General features: G+C 37.3%; 1 protein-coding gene across 1 annotated transcript in view; it reads right to left on the bottom strand.

Moving 5' to 3' along the window:
- The window catches only part of F8 (coagulation factor VIII), a 115,365-nt gene that overhangs the window by 57,682 nt on the left and 40,505 nt on the right, over positions 1-17,178 (bottom strand). The window contains exons 10-12 of the mRNA XM_057718062.1: positions 9,575-9,668; positions 7,132-7,346; positions 1,611-1,761 (exon numbers count right to left, since the gene is read on the bottom strand). Of these exons, the coding sequence (XP_057574045.1) occupies positions 1,611-1,761; positions 7,132-7,346; positions 9,575-9,668 (460 nt within the window). The remainder of the gene's footprint in view (positions 1-1,610; positions 1,762-7,131; positions 7,347-9,574; positions 9,669-17,178) is intronic.

Here is a 17,178-nt window from a genome sequence, read left to right as displayed (position 1 = left end):
CTGTCCATGAATGTTGTATGTCTCTCTACTTATTTAGGTCTTTTAAAATTTCTTTCATCAGTGTTTTGTAATTTTCAGTGTACAGATCCTGCACATGTTTTGTTCAATTTAGGCCTAAGTATTTCATTTTTTGAGCTATTATAAATGGCATTATTTTTGTAATTTGTTTCCAATAGTTGGCTATTGTTACATAGAGATATGACTGACTTTTATATGTCAACTTTGCATTCTGCAATCAGACTAAACTCACTTTTTAGTTCTAGGGGTTTTTTTGTGGAGATCTTGAGATTTGCTACATAGATAATCATGTCATATTCAGTTTTATTTCTTTACTTCCAATCCTCATGCTTTTAAATTTTTCTAGTTTCCTTTCTCAATTTACCTGCTGCCAACTACTTTTTAGGGTTCTCAGATAGCTGCTCCATGCAGTCTGCTACGGAAAAATCCTTAACACTGCATTCAGTAGGACAGACAGAGTGATTCCATCTTAAACAGAACCAGAACTCTAAAAGGCATATATTTTTAATTTTAATGGTTTCAATCAGATTGGTTTCAAAAAGACTGTACTAGTTATCCACTAGCATTGTATGATAATACTCTTTTACTCACAAGCCCTCTAGTAATAACTGTATTATAATTCTGCTAGTCTGACAGGTATAAATGAAGAGATTGGGTCTTTAGACAGGTAATTCTTTAAAATGAGGTCATTATGATGGGCCCTAACCCTAAATGATCAGTGTCCTTATAAGAAGAGGAAATTTGTACAGAGAAATGTGCACACATGGAGGAAAGACCATCTGTAAACCAAGGAGAGGGACCTCAGAAGAAACCACTCCGGCTGACACCTTGATCTCGGACTTCTAGCCTCCAGAATTGTGAGGAAATAAATGTCTACTGTTGCAGTTGACCAGTCTGTGGGACTTTGCTATGGCAAGCCTAGCAGACTAATAGAACATATATATGTTTATATATTATTACATCATCATGGAAAAATATGTTTTAACATGGGCTGCCTGGACACAAAATGGTTACTAGAAAGGTATAATATGGAAGAGAAGGGAAGATGAAAGGGAAGGGGAAGTCAAATAAATATCATTAAGATCATGTTGTACATTTTAAATATACACAATTTTTACTTGTCAATTATACCTCAATAAAGCTGAAAAAAAGATGTTGGATTTTTTTTAAATGTACAGTATCTTGATTAATTTCACTGTTAAATTGTTACAGCTGTAACGTATGTAAAATTGCATATGTAAAATTTATATATGTAAAATTGCATTCCCTTTCTATTTCATGTGTAATTTACTGATAGTGCATTTCATATTAAGGATGGCTTATATATTTTTAGGTAAATAAAAACTGTCTTATTTGATTTATCCTTTAAAAATAAATTTCTCTAGATATTTGATGTCTTCTAAAAGAAAAATATATGCAGTATATGATCATACTTATGCATTTATATAAAACTGCATATGTTCATATGTAATAATTTTTAAGGAAATATGACTCGTGTGGCATATAAATTAATGCATTAACTGCACATCAATTTGGTGTCTTCAGTTTCCCTTTATCCATTATCCATTGTACTCAAGTGCTGCTTTACTTACTGTGCATGACATTGGAGACTTGGAACTCTGGATCCTGGGGCTGCACTCCATCTGCATTGGGGAGGAAGCGCTGAATATTCTCTGTGAGGTACCAGCTTTGATTCTCATCGAATACAGAAAACAGGATGACATTTCTCTTGTCTGACATCATCTATTAGTTACATGCATTGAAAGAAAGAAAAAAATGCTACTAGTACTGTCAGGTAGAAATTAGCAGTCTATGCTGGAAGTGAGGGCATGTATATGATGTATCTATAATCCTCTGGTTCAATGCCATTTCTCCCTAAGGTCATTATTATGGCACGTCTCAGGGCCTGGGAGTGGGAGTGGGTGCTAGGGGCAGTGAGTAAGTTTAGAGCAAATATGTCCTCAGGGCAAGATGGTGACTGGACCCATTAAACTTAGTTTATTCTGGACCCAAGGCCATATGCTGGCTGAATGGTGTTTTGTTTTCTTTTTTTAATATTTATTTCTTTCTTTATTGGCTGTGTTCAGTCTTTTTTTTTCTTTGAGAACTTTTAATGAGATACAATTGACATACAATAAACTGCATATATTTAAAGTGTACAATTTGATATTTTTTTCTTATTAGTAATGCATATATGGCAATCCCAATGTCCCAATTCATTCCCCCCAACCTCACCCCCCCGGGCTTTCCTGCTTGGTGTCCATACATTGGTTCTCTACATCTGTGTCTCTATTTCTGCCTTGCAAACCGGTTGATCTGTACCATTTTTCTATATTCCACATATATGCGTTAATATACAGTATTTGTTTTTCTCTTTCTGACTCACTTCACTCTGTGTGACAGTCTCCAGGTCCATCCATGTCTCTACAAATGTCCCAATTTCGTTCCTTTTTACAGTTGAGTAATATTCCATTGTATATATGTACCACGTCTTCTTTATCCATTCATCTGCTGATGGACATTTAGGTTGATTCCATGCCCTGGCTATTGTAAACAGTGCTGCAATGAGCATTGGGATGCATGTGTCTTTTTAAATTATGGTTTTCTCTGGGTATATGCCCAGGAGTGGGATTGCTGGGTCATATGGTAACTCTATTTTTAGTTTTGTAAGGAACCTCCACACTGTTCTCCATAGTGGCTGTATCAATTTACATTCCCACCAACAGTACGAGAGTGTTCCCTTTTCTCCACACCCTCTCCTGCATTTAGTGTTTGTAGATTTTCTGATGATGCCCAATCTAACTGGTGTGAGGTGATACCACATTGTCGTTTTGATTTGCATTTCTCTAATAATTAGTGATGTTGAGCAGCTTTTCATGTGCCTCTTGGCCCTCCGTATGTCTTCTTTGGAGAAATGCCTATTTAGGTCTTCTGCCCATTTTTGGATTGGGTTGTTTGTTTCTTTGATATTGAGCTGCATGAACTGTTTATATATTTTGGAGATTAATCCTTTGTTGATTCGTTTGCAAATATTTTCTCCCATTCTTAGGGTTGTCTTTTCGTCTTGTTCATAGTTTCTTTTGCTGTGCAGAAGCTTTGAAGTTTCATTAGGTCCCACTTATTTATTTTTGTTTTTATTTCCATTACTCTAGGAGGTGGGTCAAAAAAGATCTTGCTGTGATTTATGTCAAAGAGTGTTCTTCCTTTGTTTTCCTCTATGAGTTTTATTGTGTCTGGCCTTACAGGTAGATCTTTAATCCATTTTGAGTTTATTTCTGTGTATGGTGTTAGGAAGTGTTCTAATTTCATACTTTTACATGTAGCTGTCCGGTTTTCCCAGCACCACTTATTGAAGAGGCTGCCTTTTCTCTATTGTATATCCTTGCCTCCTTTGTCATAGGTTAGTTGACCACAGTTTATCTCTGGGCTTTCTATCTTGTTTCATTGATCTATATTTCTGTGTTTGTGCCAGTACCATACTGTCTTGATCACTGTAGCCTTGTAGTATAGTTTGAAGTCAGGGAGCCTGATTCCACCAACTCCATCTTTCCTTCTCAACATTGCTTTGGCTATTCAGGCTCTTTTGTGTCTCCATACAAATTTTAGGATTTTTTGTTCTAGTTCTGTAAAAAATGCCATTGGTAATTTGATAGGGATTGCACTGAATCTGTAGATTGCTTTGGGTAGTATAGTCATTTTCACGATGTTGATTCTTCCAATCCAAGAACATGGTATGTCCCTCCATCTGTTTGTGTCGTCTTTGATTTCTTTCATTAGTGTCTCATAGTTTTCTGTGTATAGGTCTTTTACCTCCTTAGGTTTATTCCTAGCTATTTTATTCTTTTTGTTGCAATGGTGAATGGGATTGTTTCCTTAATTTCTCTTTCTGATCTTTCATTGTCAGCGGAAATGCAAGAGAAATGCTGTGTTAATTTTGTATCCTGCAACTTTACCAAATTCATTGATTAGCTCAAGTAGTTTTCTGGTGGCATCTTTAGGATTTTCTATGTATAGTGTCATGTCATCTGCAAACAGTGACAGTTTTACTTCTTCTTTTCCAATGTGGATTCCTTTTATTTCTTTTTCTTCTCTGATTGCTGTGGCAAGGACTTCCAAAACTATGTTGAATAGTAGTCGTGAGAGTGGACATCCTTTTCTTGTTCCTGATCTTAGAGGGAATGCTTTCAGTTTTTCACCATTGAGAATGATGTTTGCTGTGGGTTTGTCATATATGGCCTTTATTATGTTGAAGTAGGTTCTCTCTATGTCCACCTTCTGGAGAGTTTTTATCATAAATGGGTGTTAAATTTTGTCAAAAGCTTTTTATGCATCTATTGAGATGATCATGTGGTTTTTATTCTTTAAGTTGTTAATATGGTGTATCACATTGATTGATTTGCATGTTCTGAAGAATCCTTGCATTCCAGGGATAAACCCCACTTGATCATGGTATATGATCCTTTCGATGTGTTGTTGGATTCTGTTGGCTAGTATTTTGTTGAGGATTTTTGCATCTATATTCATCAGTGATATTGGTCTGTAATTTTCTTTTTTTGTAGTATCTTTATCTGGTTTTGGTATCGGGGTGACAGTGGCCTCATAGAATGAGTTTGGGAGTGTTCCTTCTTCTGCAATTTTTTGGAAGAGTTTGAGAAAGATGAGTGTTAGCTCTTCTCTAAATGTTTGATAGAATTCACCTGTGAAGCCATCTGGTCCTGTTTGATACTGCTGTCTGCCCTCTTGTGGAGGAAGCTATCTAGGAGGCTCCTGGGTGCTTCCTGATCGGGGGGGGGGCTGATGGTGGGTTGGGCTGGGTAGGCGGAGCTTAGTAAAACTTTAATCCTGAAGTCTGCCAATGGGTGGGGCTGCGTTCCCACCCTGTTGGTTGTTTGGCCTGAGGCTACCCAGCACTGGAGCTTATAGGCTCTTTGGTGGGGCTAATGGCAGACTCCAGGAGGGCTCACACCAATGAGCACTTCCCAGAACCCCTGCTGCCAGTGCCAGTGTCCCTGTCTCCGTGGTGAGCCACAGCTGCCCCCCATCTCTGCAGGCAACCCTCCAACATCAGCAGGTAGGTATGGTTCAGTCTCCTTTGGGGTCACTGATCCTTCCCCCTGGGTCCTGGTGAGCACACTTTTTGTGTGCCCTCCAAGAGTGGAGTCTCTGTTTCCCCCAGTCCTGTGGAGGTCCTGCAATCAAATCCCACTGGCTTTCAAAGTCTGATTCTCTGGGGATTCCTCCTCCCGTTGCTGGACCCCCAGGCTGGGAAGCCTGACATGGGGCTCAGAACCCTCACTTTAGTGGGTGGACTTCTGTGGTATAACTGCTCTCCAGTTTGTGAGTCACCCACCTAGCAGTTATGGGATTTGATTTTATCGTGATTGCGCCCCTCCTACCATCTCATTGCAGCTTCTCCTTTGTCTCTGGATGTGAGGTGTCTTTTTTGGTGAGTTCCAGTGTCTTTCTGTTCAGCAGTTCAGATGATTGTTCAGCAGTTAGCTGTAATTCCGGTGCTCTTGCAAGAGGGAGTGAGCGCATGTCCTTCTATTCCACCATCTTCAGCTGCATTGGGTATTTGCTGCTGCGTGGGCTTTCTCTAGTTGTGGTGAGTAGGGGCTACTCTTCGTTGCCGTGGGCAGGCTTCTCATTGTGGCTGCTCCTGTTGCTGTGGCGCACAGGCTCTAGGTGCGCAGGCTTCAGTAGTTGTGGCACACAGGCTTAGTTGCTCCGCAGCATGTGGGATCTTCTCAGCCCTGGGATCGAACCTGTGTCCCCTGCATTGGCAGGCAGATTCTTAACCACTGTGCCACCAGGGAAGTTCTGATTGATTGTTTTGGTCGAGTCTGTAGCCTCATTGTCTCCATGTTTAGATTAGAGAATTTTCACTCTTTAAAGACCTAAGTGATTATTCAATGTCTTTCTTAAACAATTTAGTCAAATCAAGTAAGATGAATGCCTTCCCTAAACCTTCATCTAGCAAATGCCCTTTCACAAGGCTACCAATCTATGAAAAATCAACAGTACAAAATAGAAATCAAATAACAAAGCTAAAATGAACTATAAAATGTTTACTAACACTAACACTTTTAAGTTTGATGTTTACAAACTTTAAGTTTTTCTTTTTGAGAAGAGCTCTTTGTATATGAACCAAAGTTATGAGTTAGTCACTTGCTAACTGAATCTACTATAATTTAATGTATAAACTTCACTAATATGTATAAATTTCATTTTGTATAACCTATTACTATAGAAATGAAAATGATGAAGGGAAGATTAGAGAATACAGGTACATTTCAGTCCTCTTCCAAAAACTGATGGAAAAATTATAATTAGGAAACATTCTTGGCCAAACTGGTGCCTCTCTGCATTTGAGTGCCACATGTTTTACCTGCATTAAAGTTCATAAAATATTTTTAGACTAGTACAAATCCTATATGTCTTAAATAACCCAATGGACATGTAGTCAAGCCTCACCAATATAGCAATGAGTTATTTTGCAGCAAAGCAATGAGTTTTTGTGAAGAATCAAGCTTTTAAAATTCAGAGTATTTAACTTAATTTTTCTAAAACAGCAGAAGTGGTCCAAATTCTAACCATATTCTGAAATATTTTATATATTTCCCTGAATTTTGCTCAACAAATATTTATTGAACTCTTACTAAATGCTACACACTATGCTAGATGCTGCACATATGTTCATCTTGAGGTGTCTGAGTCACAATGAGACGTGCAGGGGAGACGTCTAGGCTGTCATATAGATTTGTGGGTCATCTAAAAATAGGTGGTAATTGATCACGTAAAAATGGGCAAGATCACTTACAGAGAGAGGAATTTTAGACTAAGAACGAGTATTATAGAAATAATCTAGGGCCCAGACACTCCAATTCATCCAGCAGGCAAATTTATTACACTGAAGTCAAGTTCAATAAAAGCTATGAGAAACCAGGTCATTTCTTTCTTTTTTTTCTTTCTCAATATTGCAGACTGCTATATTTTCTGCAAGCTATAGGCAGACATACACTGAGGAAATATAGGAAATAGTATCTGGAAGTTCATATGCATCATCATGCCATTTTATCTTCAGACCCAGCACTTGGAAAGAGATGAACTCACCTGGTTTCCTCTTTGATCTACAGATTCTTTGTAGCAGATGAGGAGAGGGCCAATGAGTCCTGAAGCTAGATCTCTCTCTAGATTAATGAAGCTTGAGTAATATCGGGTCAGGCACCGAGGATCTGATTTAGTTGGCCCATCTTCTACAGTCACTGTCCATTTATACTTGAATATCTCTCCTGGCAGAATTGGCATATCTTTCAAAGGTTTCATACCTACTCACACCCAAACCCCAAAATAGCTTGATTAGATGTATAAGAAGGCATATACTGGTAATCATGTCGTTATTGCAATGGCTCTATGAATTTATATGTACATATGAAGTTTCTCAATAAGTGAAAACTAAATTTGCACCTCTTATAAGTTTAAGATTTACACAACTTTTTACAATAAAACTAGGTCCAGGAGATTTCTGCTAGCATGTTAGGTTTGAGTTGAAATGGGCAGGTCTACCCACCATTACAGATACAGAGAGATAGTAGATAATAATATTTTTAAACATTTTAAATACATAACTGAAAATGTATAAAGAAGAAAAAAACACCAAGTACCAAAAAAAAAAAAAAAAAAAAGGACACATCAAATCCAAAGTAGCCTGAATAGATGCCAAAGGACTGCACACTGAAGTTTTAATTCACATGTGATATCAAGACTTGTGGTATCTGACCTCTGTGACAAATAGAAGCAAGAACTGAAATCTGCCCTTGGGCTAATGGGTCCTCAGGACAAGAACTGTTTGATTTTAGTAATTAAAACTCACTTTTGGGTATGTTTAATACCCGAAGATCCAGTCTATATCCATTACCCTAACCATAGGTCAGGCTTAACATAATAGGGAGTGAGGGCAGATGGGTATTAGAGGAAAGGGCAAATAGGTTTGTGCTTACTAGGTCCTGCTGTGTGAGTACTCTCTTTGACAACACTATTCGGTCACCAGTGCTTTCTGTGTGGCAAGTGCTGAGAGGCAGGTCTTTTCTTAGGGTACATGTACGGGTTCCTTGGAGTAACCATCAGGACCTCAGCACCGCATACATGAGAGATGCTTACTCCAGTTATCCTTCTGCAGCTCTCCTCCCTCCACCAGCTCTTCTCACCTCTGGTGACATATCCAAGAGCCTATTATTTCTGGCATCCGTCACCCTGTCAAGCTGCCTTCTTAGACAGGGTATTTTCAAAAGAGATCAAGCCAGCTACTTGCAACAGTATCTACTTTTTACAGAGAAAACTCAGGCATCCTTGCCAGGCCAAGGGAAGACTGCTCTACCCTTACCCTCTCTTCTTGTCTGCTAATATGAGCAGTAAAGCCTTCAGAGTTCTCCACATAAAAAGCAAGTTACCAGTAATTGTATTTGCATATGCTTCAAAATTTCAGTGTCCACATTCAACATCTCCCCAGAATTCTGTTACAGTTCCCTTTTCCCATAAAGGAATGCCAATCAATTTTGCATTAGAATTTTCACCAGCAATAATGAGTATTCAAAAACAGTGGATTGAAAACTATTTATAACCAGCATATCTATACATCATACCATACTGAAGGACTCATAAAATTTACCCTCTATATACTAAATGTATTCAGAAGTATTTTGAAGATATACTTCCAGAAAAATAAAAGAAATCAAAAACCAGAAATGTATAAGATGAGAGAGGTAATGGCACTAGCCTACAAGTCTAGAAATACAAACATAAAAATTACAAGATCAGCATGGTCCTAATATGAAGCAAACTAAAATCTACCATGATTTTGAACTACTGGTGGGTGATATGCTGTGATTATTCTTTTGTCTACAGTTCCAATGATTCTACTGTTAAGGTCAAGTGGATTATCCTTCTTTATTCTCTACCAGTATACAAACATACTGTAATCAGAGGCCCAGGAAGGGATATAGAGAACAAGGTAGAAAAATATTTAAAGAAATAATGACCAAAATATTTCCAAATTTGGTAAAAAACATAAATTTGCAGATCCAGGAAGATCAGTGAACCCCAAGTATGATAAATATGAAGAAAAGCACAGCCAGGGGAGACTGGTCCATGGGGGAGACCGGCACATGGGGGAGACTGGCCCATGGGGGAGACTGGTCCATGGGGAGACTGTCACGTGGGGGAGACTGACACATGGGGAGACTGGCCCATGGGGAGACTGGCCCATGGGGAGACTGGCTGCATAGAACTTAGCTGTTATAAAGGCCAGAAGATAGGAAAACAATATCTGCAATGTCCTAAAAGGAAAATGAAACCCTCTCAACCCAGAATTCTATGTCCAGCAAAATTATCCTTCAAAAGTGAAGGCAAAATAAAGACATATTTTTAAATAAAATAAATCTTAAGAGAATAAAGATGGTGGGGGTGATAAATGTGCAACTTTTAGTTGTTATCGAGGCCGTGCCCTCAATCTGTATCTACAGGTAAGTAACACCTATAAAACTGAGGTAACACTTACCTTTTGGAAATCTCCCTGAGTGTAGAGGACTGACATCAGTGATTCCATGAGGGTAGATATTATATGGTCGGCTTGCTTTATTCTTAAATATAATCTGAAAGTGTAAATAAGATATAAGATCAGGTACAAGACAATTAGGATCAACAAGAAAAGTGTGGCCTATCTCCAGAAAACAAAAGCTGCCTTGTATCTACAGTACAGGGGTTTGAGCCTAGATAAAGCTCAAAATGTTTGTTCTTTTCATAAAACTGCTCAGGTAGCTACTTAGGTTTCTTACTAAAGGCTCCTTTCTATTTATTTAAAATTATTTTAATTACTTCAGGAAGAATTCCTTGCACCTTCTGGCATTAGTAATTGAAATTTGGATGTCTGCTGAGAACACTGCTTCCCCTCAGCCTTTCTCACTATTTGGGCACTGAATTCCCCAACAGTAGAGAGGAAAACAGTGGTTCAAGTGATAAAATCTTCATTGGATGAGCAGGCATGACCAGGAGGACAGTTGATTACAGCAATAAACAAAAATGGCAGTTGGCATCATCTGATTGCATGAGCTTTAAAAGAGAGGAAGGATAGAAGAGTGATAACATGGAAGAAGCATTAAGAACCCTGAACATATCAACCGGCCTCTATATCTGAGGTTTTATGATATGAGGATAAAAAACCAACTTCTACTTGCAGTCTTGCCTTGAACCCATTCATTTGGTAAATCCCACTAACAGCCTATTCCTTGCCTGCACCTAAGCAGCAGAATGATGTAGGAGAAAAATCCCAGAAAAATTTGCTTCTTTAAATTGATGACCAAAAATCTCAAAAAGGATGCTCAAGCTACCTAGCTTTCCTATTATGTTTTTCCTAGAAATTCACCTTCCCACTTATTCAGCTCATGTTTGCTTCCCAATCCTCACTCTCAGGTGCTTCTTTTTTCACTGAGAAGGGAGAAGCATTCAGAGAAGAAATTCCTCATCTTCCCACCATCAAATCTACCAACCTATATGCATGCATGGCTATATTCTCTCCTGTTAAAATCAGCTCCTACCTAATGCCAACATCTCTTTTTACTAGTACATAATAAAGTTCCATTTTAAAAACTTCATTTTGGAACAGAATAGAGAATCCAGAATTAGGTCCACACAAACATAGTCAACTGATCTTTGATGAAGAAGCAAAGGCAATAAAATGGAGCAAAAATGGTCTTTTCAACAAATGGTACTGGGACAACTAGACATCCACATGCAGAAAGAAGAGGAAGAAGGAGAAGGTGAAGGAGAGAGAGGGGAAGAGGGAGAGGAAGGAGGAGGAAGTGGAGGAGGAGGAGGAGGAAGAAGAATCTAGATGTAGACCTTACAACTTTCACAAAAATTACCCCAAAATGGACCATAGACCTACATAATTGATTTGGAATTCTTCTGCTTGTGATATTTACCTCTACTCTTACATTTATTTATTTATGCAATCATTTATATCAGTATATACTCATGGATATTTATTTGATACTCCAATACCACCTTGGTTCATTGCTCATATTCCTCCAGCTTGGCCATTAGAAGCTCCTGTGGCGTGCAGGCTCAGTAGTTGTGGCGTGTGGGCCTAGTTGCCCTGCAGCATGTGGGGCCTTAGTTCCCTGACCAGGGATTGAACCAAGCCCCTTGCATTGGAAGGTGGATTCTTAACCACAGGACCACCAGGGAAGTCCCATCCTTTTATTTTATGAGCACTTTCTTACTTTGTGGAACCACAAGATTCTTCAGGCTCATCTTGTATTTTCCCTGGCTCAGCCCTAGAATCAACCATTCTCCAAAGGGCCTTGGTTCCTTTCATTAGAGAATGGTATTAGAAACCAAGATCTGGGTGTGCTCATTGCTGCTGGGGTGTCATTGCTTCTAGGTCCTGTCAGTGGACAGCACTAGGAAATATATTAACCCAAACATACAAACACATATATAATTATTTCTGTATGTATCCATCTGTATCTATATTAGGCAAACATGAACTCACAGTAATGTCTCCAACTCTAGTCCAGTGTCACATGATTTATTCTAGTCTTTCCTTTTTGTTTATTTAAAATTATATATTCCTTGAATATTGGTATAAATCACCAATAAAATGGTAATTCTTCCTAGGTTGATAGAGATTTTCTTTCAACACATTAAACACATGATTTCATTGTCTTTGGCTTCCTTTGTTGCTTTTGAGAAGTAAGCTGTCAGTTTTTGTGGTAGTTTTAAGACATGGTTCACAAATTCTTTGACGTTCCTCCATCAAGATGCAAGCCAAATTTTCCCTCTCCTTGATTCTGGATGGGCTTTGACTGCTTTTACTCAGATTATGTGTGACATCTGATGCTGGGGCATTAAAGGGAATTTTGACTTGTTAGTGGAACACACACAGTTGGAGTCCTGAGCTGTTAGTATGCTTTCTGCTCTGTAAACTGGCCTTTTTTAGATATTTCACATAAATTAAATCAGGTAATATGTAGGTCTTTTTTGCTTGGCTTCTTTAACTTATCATAATGTTTTGAGTTTTATCCATGTTGTATCATGTATGAATAGTTCATTTCTTTTAATTGCTGACTACTGTTCCAATTATATGGGTATACTACATTTTGTTTATTCATTCACCAGTTAGTGAACATTTGAATGGCTTCCAATTTGGGGCTATTATGAATAGTGCTGCTATGAACATTCACATACAAGTCTTTGTGTGGACCTATGTTTTCATTTCTCTTGACTATATGCATAGAAGGAATTGCTGGGTCACATAGTAACTCCATTTTTAACATTCTGAGGAATGGCCAAACTGTTTTCCAACGTGGATGCAAATTTTTACATTCCCATCAGTTTATGAAGCTTCCAATTTGCCCACATCCTTGCCAATACTTGTTATCATCTGCCTTGTTGATTATAGCTATTTTAGTGGGTGCGAAATGGTATCTCATTGCAATTTTGATTTGCATTTCCCCAATAGCTAATAATGTTCAGCATCTTTTCATGTGCTTATTGTTCACTTCTTTATATATCATTTTTGGAGAAATGTTTATACAAATCCTTTGCTTATTTTTCAGTTGGATTATTTGCCTTTTTATTATTTGTTTATTTATTTATAAATATTTATGTATTCTGGCTGCACCAGGTCTTAGCTGTGGCACACGGGATCTTTGTTGCAGCATGTGGGATCTTTAGTTGCAACATGCAAGCTCTTAGTTGCAGCATGCATGTGGAATCTAGTTCCCCTACCAGGGATTGAACTTGGGCCCCCTGCATTGGGAGCATGGACTCTTACTGGACCACAAGGGAAGTCCCTATTTGCCTTTTCATTATTGAGTTGTACGAGTCCTTTATATTTTCTGGATGCTATTCCCTTATCAGATATATGATTTGCAATTATTTTCTCCCATTCCATGGGTTGTCTTTTCACTTTCTGGTTGATGTCTTTTGAGGCACAAAAGTTTTTAATTGTGATGAAGTACAATGTATTTAATCTTTTGTTGCTTGTTGCTTTTGATGTCATATCTAAAAAACCACTGAATAATCCAGGGTCACAAAGATTTACTCCTGTATATTCTTCTAAGGGTTTTATAGTTTTAGCTCTTACATTTATACCTTTGATTCACTTTCAATTTGTGCATGATACAAAGAAGGGGTCAAACTTCTTTCTTTTACATGTGGGTATCCAGTTGTCCCAGCACTATTTGTTAAAAATACTATTCTTTCCCCATTTATTGGTCTTAGGACATTTGTGAAAAGTCAAGTGTTCACCTCCTACACTGCTGGTGGGAATATAAATTGGTGCAGCCACTGTGGAAAACAGTATGGAGGTTCCTTAAAAAAACTAAAAGTAGAGCTACCATATGATCCAGCAATCCTACTTCTAGGCATATATCCAGAAAAGATGAAAACTCTAATTCTAAAATACATGCACCCCAATGTTCATAGCAGCACTATTTACAATAGCCAAGACACAGAAGCAACCTAAGTGCCCAACAACAGATGAATGGATAAAGAAGATGTGGTATGTATATACAATGGAATATTACTCAGCCATAAAAAGGAATGAAATAATGCCATTTGCAGCAAGAGGAATGGACCTAGAGATTGTCATACTAAGTGAAGTAAGTCAGACAGAGACAGACAAATATCATATGATATCACTCATATGTGAAATCTAAAATATGATACAAATGAATTTACTTACAAAACAGAAACAGACTCACAGACATAGAAAACAAACTTATAGTTACCAAAGGGGAAAGGCGGGGTAAATTAGGAGTATGGGATTAACAGATACAAACTACTATACATAAAATAGCTAAGCAAAAAGGATTTACTGTGTAGCACAGGGAATTATACCCAATATTTATAATAACCTATAATGGAGTATAATCTGCAAAAATACAGAATCACTATGCTGTACACTTGAAACAATATTGTAACTCAACTATACTTCAATTAAAAAAAAGAGAATGAAATTAGAACACTTCCTAACACTATACACAGAAATAAACTCAAAATGGATTAAGACCTACATGTAAGGCCAGACACTAAAACTCTTGCAGGACACTCTATGACATAAACCAAAGCAAAGTCCTTTTTGACCCTCCACCTGGAATAATGGAAATAAAATCAAAAAATAAACAAATGGGACCTAATGAAACTTAAAAGCTTTTGCACAGCAAAAGAAACCATAAACAAGACAAGAAGACAACCCTCAGAATGGGAGAAAATATTTGCCAACGAAGCAACAAAGGATTAATGTCCAATATATACAAGCAGCTCATGCAGCTTAATACCAAAAAAGCAAACAACCCAATCCACAAATGGGCAGAAGACCTAAATAGACATTTCTCCAAAGAAGACATGCAGATGGCTAACAAACACACGAAAAGATGCTCAACATCACTAATCATTAGAGAAATGCAAGTCAAAGCCACAATGAGGTATCACCTCACTCCGGTCAGAATGGCCATCATCAAAAAATCTAGAAACAATAAATGCTGGAGAGGGTACAGAGAAAAGGGAACCCTCCTGCACTGTTGTTGGGAATGTAAGTTGAAACAGCCACTATGGACAACAGTTTGGAGGTTCCTTAAAAAACTAAAAATGGAACTACCATATGACCAAGCAATCCCACTCCTGGGCATATACCCTGAGAAAACCATAATCCAAAAACAAACATGTACCACAATGTTCACTGCAGCACTATTTACAATAGCCAGGATGTGGAAGCAAGCTAAATGTCCATCAACAGATGAATGGATAAAGAAGATGTGGCACATATATACAATGGAATATTACTCAGCCATAAAAGAGAATGAAATTGAGTTATTTGTAATGAGGTGGATATACCTAGAGTCTGTCATACAGAGTGAAGTAAGCCAGAAAGAGAAAAACAAACACCGTATGCTAACTCATGTATATGGAATCTAAAAAAAATGGTACTGATGAATCCAAAGACAGGGCAAGAATAAAGATGCAGATGTAGAAAACAGACTTGAGGACACAGGGTTGGGGGGGGGCAAAGGGGAAGCTGGGACGAAGTGAGAGAGTGGCATAGACATATATACACTACCAAATGTAAAATAGATAGCTAGTGGGAAGTTCCAGCATAACAGAGGGAGATCAACTTGATGATGGATGATGACTTAGAGGGCCAGGATAGGGAGGGTGGGAGGGAGTCGCAGAAGAGAGGGGATATGGGGATATATGTATAAATGTAGCTGATTCACTTTGGTGTACCTCAAAAATTCACACAACAGTGTAAAGCAATTATATTCCAATAAAGAGCTTAAAAAAAAGTCAAGTGTTCATAGATATGTAGGTTTATTTCTGGACTCTCAATTGTTTTCCATTGATCTATATGTCTATCCTTATGCCAGTACCACACTGTCATGGTTACTGTAGCTTTGTGGTAAGTTTTGAAATTGATGTGTGAGTCCTCAAACTTTGTTCTTTTTTTTTTTTTCCCTAAGATTCATTTGCTTATTAAGGGCCCTATGCAATTCCATCTGTATTTTAGCATCAGCTTGTCAGTATCTACAAAAAAGGCAGTTGGGATTTTGATAGGGTTTTAATTGGATCTATAGATAAATTTGGAAGTCTTAACAGTGACTCTTCCAATCCATAAATATTATGTTTTTCCATTTATTTAGATATTTTTATAATTATCTCAGTAATGCTTAGTTGCTTCAGTGTACAAGTGTTGCACATTTTTTGTTAAATTTATCCCATTATTTCATTCTTTTTTATGTTATTATGAATGAAACTGTTTTCTTAATTTAATTTGCAGATTTTCACTGAATTGTATAGAAATACAACTTATTTTTTAATATTGATCTTGTATCCTGCAAACTTGCTGTACTTGTTTATTAGTTCTAATAGCTTTTTTAGTAGATTCCTTAGGATTTTCTACATAAAAGATCATATCATCAGCAAATAAAGACAATATTATTTCTCTCTTTCAATTCAAATGCCTCTAATTCCTTTTTTTTTTTTTTTGCCTTATTGCATTGGCTTCCAGTACAGTATTAAATAAAAGTAACTAGAGTGGACATCTTGTTCATAATCTCAGGGGGAAAACATTCAGTCTTTCACCATATTATAAATTTTTCTTAGATGTTCTTCATCAAGTTAAGGACCTTACATTGTGTTGCTAGTTCATTGAGAGTTTTTTTCTATCATGAATGGGTAATGGATTTTGTCAAGCCCTTTTTCCTCACCTATTACATGATGGCGTGCTTTTGTCCTTTATTCAATTAATACATTGTATTGCATTAATTTTCATATGTTGAACCATCCCTACATTCCGGAGATAAATCTCACTTGATTATAGTGTATGATCTTTTAAAATGTTGCTAGATTTGCCTTAATAACATGGAGGCTTTTTGCATCTATATTCACAAAGAATTTTGAACTATAGCTTTCTTTAAAAAAAAAAGATTTATTTTATTATTTATTTACTTAGTTTGGCTGCATTGGGTCTTCATTGTTGCGCATGGGCTTTCTCTAGTTGTGGTGAGCGGAGGCTACTCTTTGTTGTGGTGGGCGGGCTTCTCATCGTGGTGGCTTCTCTTGTTGTGGAGAACTATAGCTTTCTTTAAATTTTTGAGACTTCTTTTTTGGCCTAATGTATAATCTATCCAGCAGAATGTTTCATGTGCACCTAAGAATATGTATTCTATTGGAGTTGGGTGGCCTGGTCTGTAGATGTCTGTTAGGCTTAGTTGGTTTATAGATGAAATGAGATTAACCATTTGTTGATAACTGTTGGAGCTGAGTGATGGGTTCAAACAAGTTTATTTTACTATTCTCTCTACTTCTGGGTATGTTTGATAATTTCTGTATAAAAAGTAAAAAATAATCCTCAAATTCTCACATTAATAGAAAAGCCTGATAGGATTCAGCATATATAAGGGCATACAAAATGAAAGAATGAGGGAGACCTATATATCTTGATATGAAATGATATCCAAGATATATTATTAAAATTTTCAAAATCAAGGTACAGAACAATTTACATAGTGCTTCTGTTTTTGTGTGAAATATATGCACATACACTTGTATATGTATATACTATTTCTGAAAGGAAATATAAAAAACTGACAGCAATGA

The sequence above is a fragment of the Hippopotamus amphibius genome, chromosome X, assembly GCF_030028045.1.
Source record: "Hippopotamus amphibius kiboko isolate mHipAmp2 chromosome X, mHipAmp2.hap2, whole genome shotgun sequence".
Taxonomy (NCBI): Eukaryota; Metazoa; Chordata; class Mammalia; order Artiodactyla; family Hippopotamidae; genus Hippopotamus; species Hippopotamus amphibius.
The sequence above is the reverse complement of the archived record's forward strand: the minus strand, read 5'-3'. Positions and strand labels throughout refer to the sequence as shown.